Below are 24,483 nucleotides of genomic sequence, written 5' to 3' on the forward strand. Positions count from 1 at the left end.
CTACCGTATCGATGATGCTCATACTGATTTTTAAACATACATATTTCTTTGATTTTAGAGTAGGTTCTTTATCATTTTCTAGAAAAAAAATCTCTTATAAACACTTCGTAATAATTTCTTAAAACAATTCACCAGTTTAAAAAAAAAATACAGTACGGTCACCAATAACAAACTAACCAACACGCCGCTTCTCCGCAGGGGTAGGCAGAGAGAATAGAACATCACACCTATTTGCCTTTGCAAACTATATTCGCCTCTTCCACATTAGTGCATCTCCTTATACTTACCCGCCAATTATTCCTGACCTGACCACTTTCAAGACTCTAAAATATTTGAGTATATACATATGTAGGCGAAGAGAAATGCGCATTTTTACTTGGGTTAATATTACTTTAGCGTCCTTATCTCATGAAAACCAAGGAAAACATGGCATGATCAGGTGTGCCAAATATTTGAAAGTAGTCAGGTCAGGAGTCGAAATAATTGGCGGGTATGGCGTGAGGAGATGCGAGAATGCGGAATAGCCGAATAATGTTTGTAAGGACAGAGTAGTGTGGCGTTATATTTCCTCTGCGCACCCATGTGGAGAAGCGGCGGGATGGTTACTTTTTATTTTATTTTTTGTAATTCGAAATTATATTTCATCCGTTTTTGGTTTCGTTTTAAACGATTTTCACTCTATGGTACAATATGATACGGCGTGGTCTGGCAATGGATAAATATCACTTTGTGTAATTATTGCCTAATAAATTAATAAGAAAAATCACAAGACTATCGGTAACATTCTTTTTTAATCTGTAGAGAACTAAGGGAGATATGAAGGTTTAAACATTAGATATTTGAATAAAACGAAAAACGTGCCTTCGTGTACGTCATCGAACGTTTTATGACGTCATATGGTTTTTTGTCTATGGTTTATAGAGCTGTAATAGTAGTAGTGTGGATTGTTTGTTTACCACTACACTACCATTTGTGTTATACAAATATACGGGGAGGGGGAACCATAGACATCAACAAATAGAGCCGCCAATAATTAGGCAATGACACCAACATTAAAATAACCATCGTTTCTGTGACGTCATTCATTGCCAACTTACGAAAATAACGTTTTTTCACAGGCTAATTTTCCAAAAGAAAATATTAATTATGTCGGCTGTTATAAACACAAAACGATTCTTACACAATCCTTTATATGTTGAGTATGTTAAATTAGATATTCCTGCCGTCTGACAGAGATGCATTTGGTCCGTTTGCCTTACCCCTTAAGCCTATTTTCAATACAATATTCTACCAACAGCTGTATTCACTTGATATCTATTATATTCCATATTACGCTCTCATTCATGAAAAAGTAACACGTCAACGAAATTTCTTGTCACTTTTTATAATATCTGGAACCAGTCTGACAATCGGTCAAACGCGGGAAATTCTAAAAAATTGGCGCACTCTATGCCAGCCCGAAGACTTTAAAACATGTGGACTGGACATTTTTTGTACTCTGATTTTTTTATAAATGAAAACTCTTTACTTTGATAAAATCTTAGAATAATGTAAAAAAGAATGCACATTCTTTGAAATAAAACCCACACAATCACAAATTGAGTTTTCCTTTATTGATGTATACCTTAGACCTACAAAAATGTATTCAATGGAATATTTTGTGAACATGTGTTATCAAGAATTCAAGTATGTATGTATCTATTTTTTTAATGGATAACAGCTAGTACCCTGGTCATTCACACTAGTATGTTGTTAATTAGTTGATAGATATTACTTCGCAGCAGTAAGCCCGCCAATTGAGGAAGAAGTTTCAAATAAAGAATTTTTAAAACTTAGGGATTCCCATAGACAGATGTTTAATCTAAAGAAATATTTAAGTAGTCTTAACAAAACTCTTTGATGTTGGTAAATCGTTGGTATTAGCTGTATTTTACAAAAAATTAAATTAAATTTTACTAGCCAAAGATGAATTTTTACGAGTATTTCCTAACAGTCTTCTCTCTCTGGCCTCAATCCTGTGGATTGGTCTGTAGCAACAGATGACATCTCTTTCGTCATTCTCGCCTATTTTCGGAAGTCCTCTTCAGCTCCTCATACGTCGAGCAGCTCATGTCTTCGTATACAGTCGCTTAGGTATTCGCGGCGTGGGCGTCCTCTGGCGTTTATTCCCTCGATCGTCCCCTCTATTATTTGGTGCAGGAAACCCTCTTGTCTTAGCAGGTGGCCGATCCATTCGGCGCGTCTTTTGGAGATAGTCGCGAGTAGGTGCTTCCTTCCCTTGATCAATCGTAGTACCTCGTCGTTGGAGATGTGGTCTCTCCAGGATATCCCGAGCATTCTTCCTAGATCTATAGATCCACATCTCCAACGCATTCTGCCTATTCTTATCTCTTTCAGATAGGCACCATGTGCCAACAGTTGTAATAAGTCTAAATGAAGTGCTGAAAGTAAATAAATGATTCAGTCAAAACATTAGTTAGCTTTCCTTAAAAGCTGATGAAGAGCTCCAGTCTCATCATAAAACTGGTTGTGGAGCACAGATGGGGGCTGGGCATGTGGCAGCACTGGAGCGCAGTGTTGCGGTTGCCAGCGAGCTGATCTACCTACATCATCTCTCTGCCCTGTATGACCAACCCCAAGGTAGACGATTTCCGGGAAGACTAACAATGAAATGGATTGATAGTTGGGAACCAACATCGCAGGAGGCTAATCCCTCTTAAAAAACATGACACAAGGCCAACACCAAGAAGAAGTAGAGAAGAAATAAAGGTTTATTTCAATGAAATGAGCCTCGAACACAAATTAATAATTTGAACAACTTGCCTTCATATAATTAACGATCAAGATAATATTGCGTCAATACTATGCAGTGCCCTATGCACCATTGGGTGCGGATAAGGGTTAGAGAGAAAACACTAAGTGCACAGGTACTTATAACGTCGAATTTATAACAAGAAAGCGGCCTTTCCTCTGAAATAAACGTCGATGGGCGAGCCGCGGGCTCCCGATAATTCTGTATGACGGCAAATGCAGAACTTACAGAAATAAACGACGCGTCTGGACGCCCGCTCCCGGGCCAGTCACCGGAAGGCGTCGCCACTGGACGCGTGGACTTATGCCACAGACCGAAATACTCGACGGAAAGCTTCATCGAGCTTTCAAACTGTAAAACAGTATCAAATCAACCATATCCGAGTGAAATATCAATATCAATATATTCAAAAATATGCATTAAATCTCACATAACAATATAAATTCGACAGTAATCAATCTAAAGATATAAAGCAGTTTAAAAACTAAACAATTTTTTTTTTCATAATTCTGTGAATATCAACGATAAAACTCAATCTTTCAAATAAGTGAACAGTTTTTTTTACGATTTTAATCAGTTATTTTGTGCAGTGACCATTTTTTTATTATAACAGTTAAATTTGTGTGTTTTGTTAATGTAACTAGCATTTTTACGCTGTTTTTGAAGTAGACAATATTTAAACATTTAAAATCTGTTAGATAAAGACACATTGGAGAGCCAAATTTCATCCATCGCCACTCATGTGAGTAACAATAGAATGACTCATTTTTACTTTTCAAAACCTTGCCAAGGTATTAAAATGTACATAGTTATTAGTACACATACAATATTATAATAATCTTATGTAGGTAAATAAAGACAAATGGTACCTATATGTTATCCTTTGAAGTAAGTTTTACAGTGATATATAACCCTGTTTAAATTATAAAGTTATTTGTATTTTTAATACTTGCTTTTAAAAACGGGTTGTTTGTCAACCAATTCAAGTCAGTTTGTCAAACAAAATGTGTGATTTACCCCTTACGATATGTCAATGCATATAAAATAAGCATAATTATTCTTATATTTTGGATGTTATAACCACTTTTATGCATAATATAGAAATATGGTATGAAAAAATTTAACCAAAAAGTTTTAATCTGTCATATATCGGCTGTCCAAACTCAAAACACAGTAAGGGACATTTTTTTGTAGTACATTTTTTTTTGCATTTTTGGACTAAGTAGAATCTACTTAGTCCAAAAATGCAAAAAAAACATACTACAAAAAAATGTCCCTTACTGTGTTTTAAGTTTGGACAGCCGATATGTACCTTTATATAAAATATATTGAAATTTTTAAACGACTTTTTATTAATATAAACGTGAATTAATATGACGGAAGTATCAGTCGTTAGGTAAAATAAATAAAGAATAAGAATTAAAAATGAATGAGCACTTGCTTTTTACGTTTGCGAGAAAATAATAAATATTAAAATCGTCGACTAAATTTTCAGTCAACCCTTACATATTTATGGTTTTTTTTCGAAATTAAAGCTCACCAGAATTGAGTACATTTTTCGAATGTGTATAACGTCAACAATCGTACAATTATACTTTAAATGTATGTTAACACGATATTTCAGAATTTGTAATGAAAAATATGGCCAAATTTTTTTGTTATTTAGTTGCGTTAAAGCTTGGAGGGTTTTTACAAGTATATCACATAAAGAGAACGATTTAAAAATTAAAATAAAAAATTTGAATACTTACTATGAATATTACTATACGAGTACTTACTATGTTTTTTTTTTGCTTTTTGACGAATTTATGTTATTGATCACCTTCATCTTATGTAAATAGTTTTTTATCAAAGTCTGCTTCATGAATTCATTAGCTAAATTTAACGTCAACATTGTTAAGCGCAGATTTTTTCTTAATTTTTTGTTTCTTATTTATTCCGGCAAACAAGGTGATGATTTATAATTTACAAACCACTTTAGTAACACTGTACACAACTTTTTTTCAAATCTTGGTAACTCAAAATGGGTCGCGTACTACGGGTTTAAACCTCTGGTGAGAAGATTCGTGCATATGAAATTGATTACGATATGTTATATCGCTACCCTCAATGAATAACTTCGAATCTAAAAAAAACGCGAGAGTTTTATGTGACAAATGGTTATAAAAAAGAAACAGAAAAAGTGGATTTTTTTTATTACGTTCAAGGGAAGTCGCGAAGTTTATTTATTTGCAAACGATACAATAATATCCTTTTCTTACATATTTTTAAACTTTTTATACACAACACAGAAATAATAATATTATAAATGAGATGTTATAAAAAACGGATAACATTAAAATAGCAAAATGTTGAAATAATGCAAGGTTGATTATAAGCATTATCGATTGCGTTTACAGAGGTGTGTTAAGATGGATTGGATACGTGGATCGAATGAGCGAGGAAAAAAACGATAAAATAAATATACGAGGCGTCGTGAGGTAAATTATGTATGTATGAGTTCCAAGAATTTGACCAGTGTGGTGGTCAATCATGGGTATAATTATGAATGTTGCATGTGCGTAAAGTGATCACTTAACCAGCCTATGATAGCTCATAAACCCTGTAAATATCCAGACATCCATATTCTTCTTCATCTTTATTGAGATGTCATAATAATCTGAAAATAACTCCGAAAATGGAGAAAACCCAGATTCGTGAACAAGTATTTAGACACACTCAAAATGTGTCTTATTCTATGTTTAGATATAAATTAATTACCTGGCAAAGGAAATGCAGCCCTCATGAAATTGTATTGTCATTTTTTTTAATTAATTGAGTAAAACTTTTGACTAATCAATTCATATTATATCAACAGAATAGTTTTAAGGGGACACCCGTAAACACACAATTCAGTAAGCGACCAGGCGTGTAAATCCGTACATTTCAACAACTCTTTTCTTTTCAAAACCATATAAGTATTTATATATGTAATTTATATTTGAAGCACTAACATTAAGATTTTCTATTTTATAATTAAAATGTAACTTTGTTTTAAAATCACTATAAAAATAGTGATTTTAAAACAAAGTTACATTTTAATTATTATCATATCGTAGTCATACAGGAGAAAGTGACCAAGTGCATTTTTTTCAAAAACGTGATCATTGTCTATTTGATATCTTACTAGCTTAATATTGCCATGAAAAAAATCCCAAAGGATTTTAAACTTGGAAGTATAGTATATTGATTTGTTGAAAATTACTAACTGCATTGGTGTTTATTTTCTTGCCAAGCAAAAGTGACTTAAATGACCCTCCTGAACATTTTACGTTTTGGTAGTTGGGCACATTCTCCTGTACGACTGCGATATATTTATTTTCAAAAAACTTATTTTCTGTATACAAAAACGGTGTTTTAAGCAATAAAACTTAAAAACATACGTTAAACGTTACCTAGGTATAATGAAAATTAAGTTGCGGGCTATCGAATATTCCGTTTTAAGCGGTTTAAAACCGTTTTCGTTGGTTTTTAACCTGCTATATGAAAACGTTTTTAAACCGCCTTTACGTCCGTAGAAATGAGCAAAACCATGTTAACGTACTCATACACTTTGTAGTGTGCCCTTACCCTTGAATTCCCGCTCGAAAAATTCCGAATTTTCGATCACTATAAATTAAAGTGTCTCCCGAGAGTTCGAATTCCGAGTGTCTTGGCGGATTCTCAAGATATTTTTAAAAATCTGCCAGACGGGATAAGAATGCAGAAAAACATTTATTTTATAGAAAACAAAGAGAATTTGTTGAAACAATAAGTTCCCATTGTGTAGAGATACAATAATTATTAAGGTATTGGTAATTTAATGACGATATTGTTACTTTCTCTCAAAAAAACGAGGTTGAAAGTAGACTGAGTGCAGTCGAAATGCGAAATCTCTCAGACGAATGTACATACTGTATACTTTATACTGGGAACAGAGTGAATTGTTCTCTAAAATCAGTTTAACGGAGTCCCGGTTCCAATCTTAATGCATGGACGTGAAGCATGGAGTTGGCAAAAGAAGGATGAAAGTAGACTGAAGGCAGTCGAAATGCGATCTCTGAGATAAATGTGCGGCAAAACGATGTATGATAGATGTTCGAATGGTGATATAAGGAAATAATGCAAGGCTGAGTTAAGCATGACACTGGTCAACACGATTTGTCAACAAATTTTCCGATCAACGTTTGCTTTTGAAAAAACTAAAGCGATTTTTAGAATTTTCAAGAAAAATGACTTTTTCGTATATTTTTTTTCATAATTCAATTTTTAATTACGTTTAACTAAGTTTATTCTGACCATGAAAAACTTTTAATTCAAGAATTATAATAAACAATAGCATATAAATGTAAAATAACAAAAAATCTAATTGAAAAATTAATATTTTTAGTAGTTATTTGGGCATTCTTGTAATAAACCCCAAATGTAATATCTCTTAAAGTCTTTCAAAGTCCATCACATCTTGGTGAAAACGTTTTTCTTGCTCCTTTAAAAGAGTAATTATTGAAAAATTACATTTTTAAAATAAAATATAAAGATACTATGTAATTTTAAAATTTGAAATTAATCCTTAGTAGATATTAGCTGAAATACTGAAAAAAATTATTCCCATGTTTTTTTTTAACTACTTTCACAACTTATTACTTATTTCTTTACAATTATTATTCCTTCTATTACTATCATCATATGATTTCGCTGCAAGTGTAGGCAGAGAGGATGGAACGCTATACTCGTCTTTACTGACATAAATGCCAAATTGTTTACACCGCTTTTATTTATACTGTAATTTGATATTTTAAATAGAGAATCATATCAACCTTCTTTTACAAATTAATTATTTTTTACATTTTTAAATATCTACTCAGGTAGGCAATCATATTGTCTTTAAATTGATTCAGGTGCAATTTTAACATATGAAGTTTATGGGACATTCTTCAGCCCATAATTTTAAAGCTTTTTTCAGTATTTTTTTCATAATTTTAAGCTCTGTTGTTACTAAAAAAAAACCATGAACTACTACTTGAAGACTCTTCTAGGCGTGTTTTCTGTGAAAAACAGGCTTCATTAGCTTCGCAAAGCGTAAAATTTGTTACAAAAGCAATTTTTTTGAATATTACTTTAATAAATTCGGAACAAAAAAAAACAGAATGAATCAACATCCTATTAACACTTTCTTGATGCCATTTTCTAAGTATAAAATACTCAAGGGTGGTTATAACAGGTATTGTAGACAAGTAAACACTCACTTTTGTACCATTCACAAATAATATGCTATTTTCTTTCGGGTTTATCAAAGTGCTACCAACTGTTTCTCATAAAATCAATTAAAATCTTTAAAACCTTCTATCGACGTAAATCAGACAAAAGTAAATTTGAAAAGCTTAAAATGGTAAATTAAATGTTTTTTGACGTCTAGAATAAAAATCCAAGCATGAGAACAGAAAACCTAAAAAAAAGTTTTTTTGTTGACTAGTAGTTCAGCATTGCAAGATAGATGTTCAAATGGTGAAATAAGGAAAGAATGCAAGGCTGAAATAAGTATTATCGATAAAATTAAGAAAGGTGTGTTGAGATAGTTTGGTCATGTGAATCAAATGAGTGAAGAAAAAATACTACGTAAAACAAATTTATGAGGAATGTGGTTGTAATAGAAGTTGAGGAAGACCAAGGATAACTTGGCGTGATAAATATTTCAATTACTTGGACGTGGTCAGGTCAGGAGTCGAAATAATCATCAAGTATGTATGGGGAGATACATAAATGTAAAAGAGGCGAAGGTTGTACAACTTTATGGCTTGATAATCAAAATTCTTTTTACCAATAGAGGTATGCGTTAAAAAGTTTTTATAATTTATTTCTGTGTTTTGGATTTTGTAATTCTATGTATTTTTCCATAAAGTGTGTTAATTATAAATTGTGTACTTTGCTGGAAGGTGCTTTCTTTTGTTTATGAGTGTAATTCTTAAGTGCATATGTAAGGGTTATTTTAATATGTAGTTGTTTGACTGTCATAACTTATAATTTCTCTTACATTTAGTAATTTGTCTCGGAACTTAATTTTTAGAAAATAAAATTTTTTGGAAAATTAATAAAAAAAAATCGGAAAGTATTAATTTTTGGGCAAAAACAACACTTTTTGACACTGCATTATCCGTACCACCCCAACCAATAATCAAATATTGTAGAATATGGTAACATCAAGCTTACTATTTTTATACAAATTGTTTTTTGTATTTATAATGTCACGTATGGTTTTAAAGATACAAATAAGTTTTTTCAGTTGGCGAATCTTATTTAAAGTTTTTATCTATTTTTATACTTAAATATGTATAATGTTATCTATTATTGTTAATTCAGGGAAATTACACGTTATTTTATGATTACAATAATCTCGTTTTTTTTTAAACAAAAAAAGGTCCCAGAACTCGCTTTATGTCCAGCTTTTTCTTTAAAAAAAATATTTAAATATTCATTACAATACAATATTTTATTATTTTGATGAATTATATAAATATAGATTGTTATAATGTAACCGCAAACATTGTTTCGTCTAATTGATTTTGAAAATTAAAAAAAAAATCCTTGAAAAAAGGTGTTGGAACGCCGTCCCACCGCTTTACATGGAAAAAAAGCCCTGACAAAAATTATTTTGTAGTTTTATGTTGAAATTGACATTTCCCATGTTTTAGTGTTTATTTGGAATATAATAAAATTACTTTTAATTTTATTATAAAAGGTTAAGTTATTAACTACTAAAAATGCTAGAAAGTCCTTAAAAGAATTGCTCATATCATAATATGAATAGTGATAGTCAACAGGTTCTGAACCAGAATTCAAGCGTATAATTTGTAGGGCTATAATATGATAACTCTTATAGTTTCAATTTATCTTTCAACATTTGTAATTTTTGGATCATTTCCAACTGCTTTTATCTTGTTCTAAGCTATTATCAATGTAGAACAACGAGTTGTAGAATGAACTGTTTGTGTCGAGAACAAATTAAAGAATAAACAATTATGGTCGCTGTTTGTCTGCGTCATTATCTTGGCATTATTTTTTATCTACACACTGTTTATATTAAAATATAAATGTTCGTTCGTTAAAATATTTTTAATCCCCCTAAGTTATTCTCCGATTGCTTTAAAATTTTGACCCATTGCTATGTTCGAATAATTGTTTGTTTTTATAAGACAAGTATTTTTTCCTCTGAAAGGTAAAAATATATATTTTCTAACATTTTTTTTACCGTAATGGCAGCGCCATCTGTTTGATGTAACAGCAACACGCGCAATATTAAACATTTCTCATACCAAACAGCGCGCTTCTTGATAGCTGTTATCCTTTCAGACAGTGGCGTGCAGAGTTTTTAATCAGGGTAGGAAGTAGGGTTTTGTAAGGATAAGGCATAGTAGGCACTGGTCGTGTTTCTATAAGTAACGTGAGTAATCTAGGGTAGGCACTGCTTTTCTGCCATTATAGAATGCACCCCTCTGGTTTCAGAAATATAAAACATATGCCTTAGTATAAGCCTTCAACATGTGCTTCTGTTTAATATCTCTAAAAGGGTCTCATTGACAAACAATTATGAGGCCATGACAGCTTTAATTAATTTCGTCAAAATATTTAAACCATTACTATTATTGTAACTGTTATCAGACAAATTATATCGTGATAGCAATGCAACCATTTATTAATATTATTTTTTGACATCTCAACATGGATGAAGAAGAATATAAAAGTCTGGACATTCATGGGCATACGACCGTCATTACAGGCTGGTTTAAGTTAATATGCCAAAAAATAATATGAAAAATAACTCCTTTAATTGGAGATAATCCAGATTTGTGAACAAGTATTTGGACTTTGAACACACTCAAAATTTTGTAAACAATTTGTTTGTCAACAAAAACAGAATTTTGATTAATTTTGCAAACCTTTGATAAATGAGAATTCGGCGAACAGTCCAATTAGGAAAAAAAAAATTACGCTTCGAATTTGGCCAAATACCCATGGTTGGTCGGCGAACGAAACAATCGTCACAACTTGGCAAAAGGTTAAGTCGATAAAAAAATACAATGAACCAATGCCAAAAACGTTTTCTTTTAATTATTATTATTATTACTCGCGTGTAAGTCCCTCATTGATATTGTACGTATGTAGCTTGGTCTCCAAGAGTGGACGTCGTTCGGAATTCAGATGGGTCACTTCTATTTTTTGCGGTAACATACGTAACCTTCTTATATTATCTACTTCATTGGAAGTTCGAATCTGACGTCACACGTTAATACATACCTAGTATTTTATATCCACAGAACAGCTGTCTGAATTTAAAATTCATTAATGCCCGGTTTACACAAGGCAAGTATGGCTTGCAATTTGAATGGGCTGAAACCAAAGCAAATAACATATGCACATTTTAGACTGTAATACTGCGTATTTTTTGTACAGTATACTGAATGATTTTATAACCATAAACCATGTGTCGCTATCGTTGACTTTTGATTATTACGTCATCACCAGATTCATAAATTTCGACGATGTATTTCAGTCATTACTAATTTATTACTGTTTTCAAACAGTTTATTTCACAATAGAAAAAAAAAACAGATTTTAGCCATCATTTTATTTAGATCCACCTCTGTGGTGTAGTAATCAGCGCGCTTAGCTACTGTGCTAGAGGTCCTGGGCTCAATTCCTAGGAGGGCCAAAATAAATACGGGTGATTTTCACTTTCATATTTATTTAATAAAACCCTGGTACAAGAAAAGCAGGGCAATTAACCATCAAGATAACACTACGTCGCTACTATGCAGTGCCCTACGTACCACTGTAAATGGATAAGAGTTAATGAAATGATGTATGATTAAAAATGACTTGGAAATAATTGTTCCTACTGAGCCAATCAAAAGCATATTTACCACATGCTGTCCATGTTTGTATGAATGGGGAAGTATGGTGTATTTTAAAATTAAATCTTTCAAACGAAGCCAATGGTTCATTTATTAATATTTTGAGATGTCGTATGTCATATTCGTATACGGATGACGACGGCATAGATGTTATCCTCGAGTCAAACTAGCGTTAAATAATCTGAGTCACTTTATCATAATGGAGACTTCTTTGCCATACTAGTTAATATGACGTACATATGAGCTATTGTTTTTTAGTTAAAAATATCTATGTAGTTAATATGGATTGTAAATAAGGCTCATTCAGGTAAATTTTCAGGTTTGAAATTAGTAAAAAAAATCGCATATTTAGAAAAGAAAAAAGAAAACAAAAGAATTATAAAATTTTGTTTTTATACATATGTTTTTGAAAAATAGTCCACCAAACTTTCGCAATAAAACTGTCGAGGAGGTGTTTATACAACTCACGGAAATATAATAAAGTAATGCGTATCCTTGTCAACTCGCTCTCCAGAACGCACCATGTAAACTTGGACTAAAGTACTAGGAATAGGAAACTATGAAAAGATAACCACGGCACCGATTCCACACGGAAAATAACGTTATACTCGTGACCAATAGTGTAAATAACTGTTACTTTAATTCGGTAATCATTATTTTTCGGTATATTTAACGCTTGGCAATATGGATCGAAAATCATTGCCAAAGTCATTAGAAACAAAAAGACTAAAGGTTATATTAAGGTTAATAACAATACATAGTTAAAAGTTTAACTTCCCTGTGGTATCTTAGCCCTGCTTTTGAATGACATTTTAAAGATAACTCCATTACTATGTAATGTACAATAGATAACTTCAACATTACTTTCTATACTTTGATTTCTAACTACTTTCCCACTTCGAATCTCAATCAGTTTTGTCAGATAGATTATAGATCAGAAGATAACGATTGTTTTTTGGCGAATAAAAATAACATTTACACTATTTACATAAAGCGTTATCTAATCAAATGAAGTATGTAATCCCAGCCCAGGGTTTTTTTTTATATATATATATATATATATATATATATATATATATATATATATATATATATATATATATATATATATATATATATATATATATATATATATATATATATATATATATATATATATATATATATATATATATATATATATATATATACTTATAATGATTATCATTTTTTTTACACGCTTCATTTATTTTTTAAATTTCAATTATCGAAATACCATGTACTGGTTTCCCGGTTAAAAAAAGGAAAATTTATTTTTTTCTATATGTGTGAAAATGCAAACTTATTCAACTAACAAACGAATAATAGACACGTTTCTAGTATGACGATTAATTTCTTTTCTTAAATGATGTTTATTTAATATAATACATAAAATATACTAACATTGCTAATGCAAAATGGATTACTGAATTTTCAGTACCTACAGGTACAAAAAGGAAAATGAAATCGCGTAGATTTCTACTAGCGATTGTAAATCTCTGAGCGGCCATTTCATTTCTGTATATTTTAAAGTAAAACAAATCAACTTCATACTGAAAAAGAAGCGTCTCATTCCAATAAGCATATAAACGAGGCGTTTTTACATGTTTCCCGCTCAAAAGTTTATGAAGATTAATATCATTTGGAATAAAACCAAATATTTCGGCAACCGATGTAATGGGTACTAATACTCGTAAAACGAATCCAACTGAAACGATTTCGAATATTGATCAAATAATCGACTAAAATCGGTCACGATTGATCAGTTAATTAATAATATGTAATCTTAAAGGCGTCTAAATTTTTTTATTTAGCGAAAAAGTAAAAGAGAAATATTTATTTTTTATTATTTACAAAAATTCAATTTCATACTATTTCTGTGAGCCTAAGCGGCTCATTATTTGAAATAGGTATCAAATTGTGGTAGAGTGGGTTCGAACCGAGAAACTCTGACTCAAGAGTCCGCGACACTAACCAAGGGACGAATTTAAATTTAAATTTGTCATATTGAGATATGCGCACCCAGCAGGTTTCGTCCTTACTTGCCCAGAAAGCCTTCCTTATGTTTAAATTCTTGATGATTCTCTTAGTAAAATAAACAAAATCTGTGAAAAGTGTTTTCACTTTTCACTGATTTTTTATTCAACACCAACTTCCAAAATGTTGCAGAAAGGATAAAGTAACTTATTGAATTTCATTAATTGATTCGGCAGTCACCTTGAGGTAATATCTATTCATTTTTAATTTAAGTTTTTCTTGGTAATTCGAATACTTAAAAGTCGTAAACTGCAACAATTTGAAACAATATAAATTCTCAAAAGTATAAATAATAATAAGCCCGTAATTAATAATATGACAATGACTTATGTCTCTCCCCTATTGTCTATGTTCCCACTGAAAAAAAGTCCAAGGACTTAATTCAGGACTAAAATTCAGACTTAGCTTCACATACGGTGTTTGAAAATGATGCGCAATGCATCAAAACACATGTCACAAAAGATTTTAAGAAAAAGTGGTATTTACCAAGTAAACCTTACTTTCTTGAAGACTAAGCGCAAGAGTGATCACCTTGCCTTCATGTAAGTAACGTTCAAGAAAACACTGCGTCAATACCATGCAGTGCCTTATGCACCATTGGGTGCGAATAAGGGTTAGAGAGAGTTTTTGAAGACTGGTTCGACTCTTGGCCTACTTTGTGAGCCTTCCGCCACTTCCGAGTATAAAGATGAAGTGTATATTTAGTATAATCAAATCGTTATTGTTAAAAATAGCCCCGGAAATGTCAGTCCGACCGAGCGCAATCACCTCCTTTGGGTCTTGTGCACCCGCGGAACTGCTGCCAGCTCGTTAACCCTTTCATCATCAGTCATTAACCTTTTTACATTTTTTTTGAATTACCTAACGTCCAAGTGACTCTGAAATCTAGCTACGGCTTATGCAACACCGTTTATGATGTCACTACTCAGGCTTCAACTTTATAAGATTCATAGCCTATGCCTACTTGTGAGTGGATTTACTCTTTATGTTTAAAGTTACTATAATTTCATGTAATTCATGAGTGAAAATTCTAGGCAAAAACACTCGCTATCTCGCTAGAGGCATGAGTTTATACATTTCATTGATTCTAAGTTAGCAGTGAAGTTACTTAGGTGAATGATTTTAAACCTTTTTAGAATTGAGATTTTTTTCCTTTTTAGGTGTGCTAAAAATGCTGACTTTATTGCAAAAATAATCCATTTCAAATTAAGTAGATATTGTAGAAGCAAAACCAGGTTTTAAAAAAATGTATTACTTTTTTCACTAAAAATTAGGTGACTAACTAAAAAATCTAAACATCACGCCGTTTCCTCGCAGGGGTACCCAGAGAGAATAGAACGCCACACTACTCTGTCTTTGCAAACATTCTTCGCCTATTCCACTTTCATGCATCTTCTCATACATACTCGCCGATTACTTCGACTCCTGATCCGACCGCTTTTAAGTATTTGACCTAGATACGTGATCATTCCAACTTTTCCTCGGTCTTCCTCTACTCCTTTTTCCAACTATATTCGCCTCGTTAATTCGTTTTACCGTTCTTTCCTGACTTATTCATTCCATTTTTTGTTTTGTTTTTGTGTTTAAAAGAGAAATATTTATGTTTTTATTATTTAAACAAATATTTCAATTTCATACTATTTATGTGAGCCTGAGCGGCTCATTATTAGAAATAGGTATCTAATTGCGGTAGAGGGGTTCGAACTGAAAAACTCTTAAGAGTCCGCGACACTAACCACGGGACTGCAACCCGACACCATTTCAAAACCATCTTATCTCACTTTTCTTAATTTCAGAAAGCTCATTTCAGCTTAGCATTATTTCCTTATTTCACCATTCGGACATCTATAATACATCGATTTGCCGCACAAAATTTTATTAAATTTGTGAATATTATTTACGATTGGAAATGCGAACGCCGCGACACAGCCTCCCAAAATACTCTGAATTCATCGTCGGTAAATCGACGGCCGTGCTTTTTGCAAAGTATACCGAGTCGATACATCGATTCTCAACACTCTTACAGTCATACATACGTATGTATAATGAATATAAGAGTAGAAATCTCAAATGTACAAGAACTATTGGACAATTTATATAGCAAAAGAATCAAATGAGACATGGTACATTAGACGTGTATTAGGAATTACCATATTTTCCAACCATGTGATGCACATTTTTTCCAAAAATTCAACGAAACAATGGGTTCCAGCTTTTAAGATTTTCATCTTTTAAGGTTCCATCACTAAGCTCTTTAGAGCTGAATGCGGCTTATGGTCCTATTTTTAAAATTCGTAGATATATTTTAAGGTTTATTTTATGGTCTGATGCATCTTATCGTCCGGAAAATAAGGCAGTATCTATCTAAATTTGACTTATGGTAGAAAGCACTCCGATGAGAATGTACCAAACGATATTCCGAGGTCTCTCAATATCATATCAACATAAAAATCTATATAAAAATGTTATCTATATCAATCGATCGATGGGATAAACATCCGTATTCAGTAGCCAAAACACTTTTGTGAGTTTCATTAAACAAAATGATGTATTATAAAAACAAGCCCGTTGTGGTTATGAGATTTTTCATGTTAAATAAATATTTGTTTAGAACTCATATCGCTCACTCCTTTCAAGAACGTCATAAATCAAAAATCGTAAATTTTCAGTTGTGTATGTTTTCGGAATGCCCAGAAAATGTACTACATCCCACCAAAAGAGGCATATTTTTAACTTAATATTTACCCACTACAGGGCAAAAAGTGTTGTTTTTGCATTTTAAAGAAAAGGTATTGTTTAATTATTTTTTTAAATATCTTTAATAATTTTCAAATGGAGAAAAAACCTTCAGGTTTTACCTAAAATAATATGTTGCACAGTAAAAAGTTTAATAAGTGGCTTGATATTTATTTTTAAAACATTCTATTATATTTTTAAACTTTAAAAACGTTCTCCTGAAAAATCAAGTATTTTGATTTATGACGTTCTTGAAAGGAGTGAGCGATATGTATTGATTTGAAACGTTTAAAATATTTACTTTAATATCCCTAATCGTACAATATTTTTTTTTTTTTGGTTCTCATTAAGGCATCTCGAACGTTCAAATAAGAACGCGATCGGCCGCGCTGGGGGCTAGACGTCTTTCCACTAATTTTTTTTAGTACCTACCTATATAATATTGGAGTAAGATTTTTTTTAGAATAAATATAGATTTTTTTTTAACTCCTTACCTTTTAATACCACATTCTTACTTCAGCCTTCTTCTTATGGCTGTATTGAACAAAGACCTCCCTCTTGGACTTCCACAGCTCTCTGTCGGACGCGTCCCAATAGACCTTTCAAAAAGTCTTTTCTTCTCAAAACTATATACTCATTTATTTAGAAGAAAAACTTATTTTTTCTAAACAAAAACGGTGTTTCAATTTTTTTAATTCACTTGGGTCAAATCTTACATGGATTTAAAAAAAGAATTAAGTTGCGTTTTACCGTATATTGGGCCTTAAAACAAATCTTCTTCCCCATCAATTTCTTACGCGTGATAAACGGAAACTCAGACAAATCTGTAATGCATCGTATTTACCTATTTTTTGTTTTTTATTTCTGAAGATATCAAACTTTACACATATACTTACTTAAAATTCAACAATATCGTGTACAAGTGATATAGACGTTTGAAAAATAGTTTTTTCTTTTTGATTTTCAGTAAAGAGTCGAGAATGGTGAGATGGCTACAGCAACGCCCACAAGGAAGGCGCTCGTAGGATCGATTAATCGTATAAGAGAATTTGAACTAGAAAAGGTATTTTAGAAAGCTTTCTTTGTCATTATGTGTGTGTATGTGTGTATATTTATATATACAGGCTGATTTTTTTTAGAGATATACAAATTCAAATTTCCCGCAATAAATTGATGGTGGCACCCGCCGTGTGGCATGTTGCGCCATCTTGTTAAAATTACAGCTCTGTCACATCAATGCCATTCAACTGAGGTACGAAGAAGCCAGTAATAATGGTTTTGTAGCGCTCCATAGACCGTAACATACTGGCTGGAACCGTCTTTAAAAAAATATGGGCCAATGATTCCACCTGCCCATAAAGCACACCGAACAGTGACTTTTAATGGATGTAAGGGCGTCTCGACAAGAGTTTCTGGGTTCTCTCCACTCCGTATTTGGCAATTCCGCTTATTGATATAAATCTACCAAATATACCAAAAATTTGCATTTTTTATTATTTACAAAAATACTTAAATTTCACACTATTTTTGTGAGCCTAAGCGGCTTATTAATAGAAATACGTATCAAATTGTGGTAGAGCCTCATCGGTGAACAAAATTTTTTGTTGAAAAAGATGATCAATCTGAATATTGTTTTCGGCCCATTCACGAACCTACGACGCGCATAATGGCCATTCAGTCTATTCATGGTGGAATGGCAAAACGTACTGACTACAAATCAACTGTCAACTGTCAAATTGACAGTCTGTAGAAACAATGTTGCCAGTTTAAAAACCAAAGTCAACATCAATTGTCAACTGTCAATTTGACAGTTTTTTTAATTTATTTATTTTTTATTGTTTTTTTTTTTCTTTCATTAGCATGTTTATAATGCATTTAATTTATTTTCTAGCATTTTTTATTTATTTTGATAATGATAATTCCTTGAGCATCCTTTATCTTCAGGTATGCCTCGCCGAAGAGTTCGACATCCTGCAGATAGTCGGCGAGGGCTGGTTCGGCAAGATCCTGCTCGTGGAGCACCGCGGCACGGACACGGAGATGGTGCTGAAGGCGCTGCCCAAGCCCTACGTCAGCCTGAGGGACTTCTACAGGGAGTTCCACTACGGCCTGCACCTCGGCGCGCACAAGAACATCATCACCACTTACGACGTGGCCTTCGAGACCGCCGGGTTCTACGTGTTCTCTCAGGAATATGCCCCTCTTGGTACGCTAACTTTACTACTCACTGTCTAAGTTACAAACACTGCATATTATAGCAGTACGAGTAAAACTTGATTGAAATATTATCAGTGCATATAGCGAAATGGATCTGGAATGCTTATAATAAATATTGTACAATTTTTTTTCATCTCGCGTCACAACACTTTAGAGTCGATAATAACATAACGATTTCTTTATTATCTATTAATTAACTCTCTATCATTTGTCATTTATAATATATCATCTATCATCAATCATCTAACAACTATCATGTATCATCTGTTAACCAACATCTATCATATGTTATCTATCATGTAATATCTAACATTTATCATATCCATATAATAAATAATATTTCATCCATTATCTAGCACCTATCATCTGTCATATATCATATATCATCTATCATCTATCATCTATTATCTATCGTCTATCATCTATCATCTATCATCTATTATCTATCGTCTATCATCTATCATCTATCATCTATCATCTATGATCTAACATCTTAAAGGTGACAACTTTTGACGATTTTCGTCTTCTCCAAGCAGATATATCAAATACTTATATGTGAATGGGGAAGACGAAACAAACTAATGTTTAATGTTTCTAAGTGTTCGGTCACGTCTTTCACTAGGGCCCAAAAAACTTTATTTTATCGCTACAAAATGAACGACCAAAATCTGATGCGAGCATCGAATGTTAGGGATCTGGGAGTTAGATTTGTGAGCACCCTGACATTTTACGATCACATAGAGGCAGTCAGTGGTAATGCATTGAAAATGCTAGGATTTGTTCTGCGTACTGCCAGGGTTTTCGAAAATACCCGTGTGCCGAGAACTCTTTATAACTCCTTGGTGCGAAGTAGACTCGAGAGTGGCTTGATGATTTGGGGGCCACACGAGCTTAAGTACTCTCTTATGGTAGAGAAAGTCCAAAAGAAGTTTTTGAGGTATCTCTACATGAGAGAGTACGGCTATTATCCTTGGCTCCACCCAACCGAGTTTCTCCAGGGTATGCTTGGCTACAATAGTTTAGAGACTAGAAGGAATGTGTATTTGATTACGTATTTTTTTCGATTGTTGCGTGGTATGATCGATAATCCTGAAATTGTCCGGAGCATTGGTCTGTATGTTCCCGATAGTTACCTAAGACAGCGTCGGCATAGATTGTTTCACATTCCTATACATAGGACCAACCTGCCAATGGTTATGCCTGTAGGAAGAGCTACCGCTATGTTGAACAATATCACATTGGATATTGATCTGTTCCATGTGTCTGAAGGAGTCTTCCGAAGCGGGATTCTTCTACACATTTAACAAGAGTCTTCTTGCTCACTTTTAATTTGTTTTTTTAGTGTATACGCCTTAAATGTTAGTTTGTAATGTCTATATTAATTATTGAATAAATTTAAATTGAAAAAATTGAAATTGAAATTGAAATTGAATTGAAAATCTATCATATGTCATCTATCATCAAATATCTAACATTTATCATACATAATATATAATATTTCATCTAGCATCTATCATCTGTCATCTATTATCGGTCATCTATCATATATCATCGGTCATCTATCATATATCATCTATCATCTAACATCTAACTTCTATCATTTTTCATATAGGTATCACATATCATTTATCATATGTCATCTTTCATCTATCATATATAATCTATCATCAACATCTATCATATATCATCTTTTATCAATCATCTAACTCTCTATCACGTATAAAAAAAAGTTTTACTTCAGAATGGTTTTCTGATGCACTGAGATTTTGTTTACTATTGCAGGAGACCTCACCTCGAATGTGTCTGACACCGGAATAGGGGAGCTCCACACGAAGCGAGTCGCCAAACAGCTGGGAGCTGCCCTAGATCACGTGCATGCCAGGGATCTGGTGCACCGAGATGTCAAACTGGACAATATACTCGTCTTCAAGTCGGACTTCTCCAGGATCAAGTTGTGCGACTTTGGCGAGACGAGAAAGTCGCAGACCGAAATCAGAAGGAGAAATGAGTGGCTGCCGTATTCGCCTCCAGAAATATTGCAAACCGCAGTGGAAGATACATACAAGTTTGTCTTTCTTTCATACTTAAAACCAAAAATATTCATTTTCATGCTATGTATTCTTTTTTGTTTTTTTTTTTATTTCTTATATCCAGTTATATTTTTTAATATAAGTTGTCCCCCTCCGTAGTGTAATGGTCAGCACGCTCTGCTACCATACTGAAGGTCCCGGGTTCGATTCCCAAGGGGGGGGTGAAATAAATATTAGTGATTTTTTCACTCTAATATTTATTCAATATATCCCTGGACTGGTACCTGAAGCGGAGGGCTGATCACTTTTCCTTCATGTATTAATGATCAAGATAACACTGCTTTTATATTACGCAGTGCCCTATGCACCATAGGGTGTGGATAAGGATTTGAATGAATGAACAATTTCTATACATTTCTACTTATATATATTTGTATACAATTTTATATATACAATTATATACAATTTTATAATTTTAGTTGCGCTGAGCCTCTTCAAAAAAGAGACTGAGCTTTTGTGCTTGGAGAGGGACTTTTTTGTTCAAGACAAACTTAAATAAAGGAACTTTGTTAATATAAAACAAAAACCTTTAGACATATTTTAACTTATATATTTATACTATAGATCAAAGATGGGTAATAGAATAATAAAAAATTACCAAATAAAAGAAGTATAACTTTTTTTTAAAGTTACACCTCAATTCGGTTTTCACATTTGGTCACATAAAGCTAATCACACCAATCAGTGTGCGAATTTGGTTGTATATGAAGTATTTCTATCTCCTTATATATTTGACAATTTGACATCAAACACATGAGCTGGCTCTTAAGATATTTAAAAAAATGTGATTACCATCCCAATCAGGCAACCGAAAAAATAAAAGTTATTCATTTGTCAAACTTCCAAATTTCATACCCAAAAACTTGCAATTTGATAACTACAAAAAAAATTGTACATAGCTCCATGTTTTCATATTTTTTTGTAAAAAAAACTTTGTTTTCAGGGCAGTGACTTCTCACGACGTGTGGCAATTTGGCATAGTTATATTTGTATGTTTAACTGGATGTCTGCCATGGCAAAAGGCAGCTTTTGATGACCCTAGATATGTAAGGTGAGATAATTTTATCATTTTGGACCTTTTCACCTCCAAACATTATGTTATTTTACAAACAAAATATATGGCATCATATTATAGACATTTTATTATGAAGCTGAATTTTTCCTTCTGGCTTTGGTATTTTATTCTCTTACTGGTAATGTTTCAGATATTTAAGTTGGTATAACACATCAAACCCACTTAGAAAACAGCCCAAGCTCTTTAAGCTGGTATCATCACGAGCGCAGAAGATGTTTAAGAGATTTTTGGAACCTCGTCCTGATAAGAGGCCACCAGGACTCGGAGACCTGCACAAGTTCATGGAGGATCGATGGATGGCTAAGGGAATCAATGAGAAAAATGGAACAGGTAATGATAGTCACCATGCCCCTAATTTTATTATTATCTTTTGAGGAATAGTTTAGTAATATTATTTTCTCATTTGCAGCTGGCACTGAAGTTGATGAGCTCTGTCCGTCTATGTACAGTTTTCACAGTGATATAGATGAAAAAAATAAATTACTACACGTTCTACTCCAACACGGCATTGAAACAACAGTAGACAGAGTAGCCAAGAAGGCAAGAATTAAAGACTGGATTCAGAACAGCGTTATAGCTGAAGAGGATGAAAATGATGTAAGTACTGATTCAATGGACCGAATTTCGTACTACGAGTATCAACAAGAATAATTTATAACAATAGTTCCTGATGTCTATTGCTATAAATTACCCGTGTAGTGTGCATGGTCGATGTACATTAAAAATGTATTTGTTTTTTATAGAATGACGACAGTTACTGCAATAGCAGATACCATTCTGACGAAGAAGATGGTGAAACAAGAGAAACTCTTCATCCAATAGAGAAAAATCACCAACGTTGGTCTTCGATGAGATATGCTGATGAGAAACACATTAATCCTCGAACCGGGGAAGTTTCAGAAAAACAAACGAAGAAAGAGTCCATGAATGTATCTTATGACATGCAAAATATACAACCTATCACATCTGCAGATGTTGTAGTAAAATATGGCACAACCAAGGATGAGAGTCCGACACATGGGTCTGTAAAAGATAGCGCATATGGGTCTTTAGATAAAGGCTCTGTTCCCAACAATCACCTACAGAATAAATACTCAAATAACCGATCTAAACAACCGCAGTATCCCAGCCAACAGTTACAACAGCATCTGAAAAATCAAAACATCTCGATGAATACAAACTCACCTCATTATAAAAACCTACCCCCGCTGAACAACAATCAAAGTATGCGTAACGGTAATCTGTCCTCATCCAAAAGCAGTCCATATAGCTCTTCTGAAATAAGAAATTCTCAAGTTACGCTCCAGTCAAACAGCGCTTCGACTTCCACATCGACTTTAGCGCGCTCCTCTCCGCAGTCTCAAGCAGGCTCAGTACAAAGACCCGTAAGAAGTCCAAATAATAAATCTTTTGTCCCTATGAAAGATAGTCCGTACGATATGAATAATGGTTACCAAACAAAACCTAATGACGCAGCCGATGATGCTGAAGATCCTCCAATGAACGTCATACAAGGCCAAATGAGAATTAATCCCTGCGGGACTGCGCCTACAAATAATGTTAAAAGTAGAGTCATGAACCCAAAAGCGGTTGGTCTAAATAATTCAATTAATGGTCCACAGTTGAAAAGCAGAGAAAGCCTTTTAACTGATAGTGAAACTCACGAATCACTTAACAAAATAAGACAAATGTTGATTGAGAGTAAAACAGGGCTTTCTGAATAAAACCAATTTTATGGAAAATTGTGAAACAAATGAAAAGGCATAGACTGAAAATAACACACAAATTGCCTTCTCATTTTTCCAATATTGCTCAAAAATTATTCAATGCAAGTTGTACCTATTTAAAAAATAATAAAAAAATACTTCCATCTTTAAAAATATCTCATGTGTGTTTAATTAGGGACTTAAAATAATAGTAATATTTATTGTTTTGGTAGAGATTTCTTTGAAACTGAATAACTTATAAAGTTCTAATTTTTCGCAATCTTTTTGATAATTTTGAAGTCATTATCAGTCAGCCTTTTCTAAAAAATAAAAATTCTCATTATTGATATAGTGTTATATTTATTGATGTAAAGTTTAATAATTCGCAAAATACTATTTGTATATTATGTACCTACTAAATATTAAATGTTTTTAAAAGACACATGTACTTGGGATATCCTAAATATTTAAAAAAATGTTTATGTTACTTTCATACAATAATAAAAATAATTGACAAGCTTTTGGCATTATTATTTATATTCATATATACATGAAGTTCAGAATAGACCACAGTAAACTAAAATAATTTTAAATCTTATTATGGCTTGTGAGGCTGATTTAATAAATAAATAAACATGTACGTATATACAATGAATTTAATTATTAAAGAAATAAATTCATTTCACTTATATAAAAGGGTACAAAACCATTTAAATCAAGCATATTTCAATAAAGGAATACTTTTATTATTACTTATTAATTTCAATAATATTGAATTGGCACATCACTATTTTAATTCTTTCCGTGCACCACGGACGTATTCCTAATTTATATTTATGTGTATACAAATTACTTTTTCTATTTT

The 24,483-nt window shown here is 32.6% G+C and overlaps 1 protein-coding gene across 1 annotated transcript; it reads left to right on the forward strand.

Moving 5' to 3' along the window:
• The first annotated feature begins 3,038 nt into the window (after window positions 1-3,038).
• LOC148314051 (uncharacterized) lies at window positions 3,039-24,137 on the forward strand. The gene is made up of 8 exons (XM_088277246.1): window positions 3,039-3,554; window positions 17,498-17,593; window positions 18,475-18,736; window positions 20,530-20,812; window positions 21,781-21,888; window positions 22,043-22,242; window positions 22,322-22,509; window positions 22,656-24,137. Exons 2-8 carry the CDS (start codon window positions 17,519-17,521, stop codon window positions 23,634-23,636), a joined length of 2,097 nt encoding a protein of 698 aa, XP_088133372.1. The 5' UTR covers window positions 3,039-3,554; window positions 17,498-17,518; the 3' UTR covers window positions 23,637-24,137.
• The last annotated feature ends 346 nt before the right edge of the window (window positions 24,138-24,483 follow it).

Source organism: Brachycentrus maculatus, unplaced genomic scaffold (assembly GCF_059751285.1).
Source record: "Brachycentrus maculatus isolate JH-2025_06_01 unplaced genomic scaffold, ASM5975128v1 h1tg000002l, whole genome shotgun sequence".
Classification (NCBI taxonomy): domain Eukaryota; kingdom Metazoa; phylum Arthropoda; class Insecta; order Trichoptera; family Brachycentridae; genus Brachycentrus; species Brachycentrus maculatus.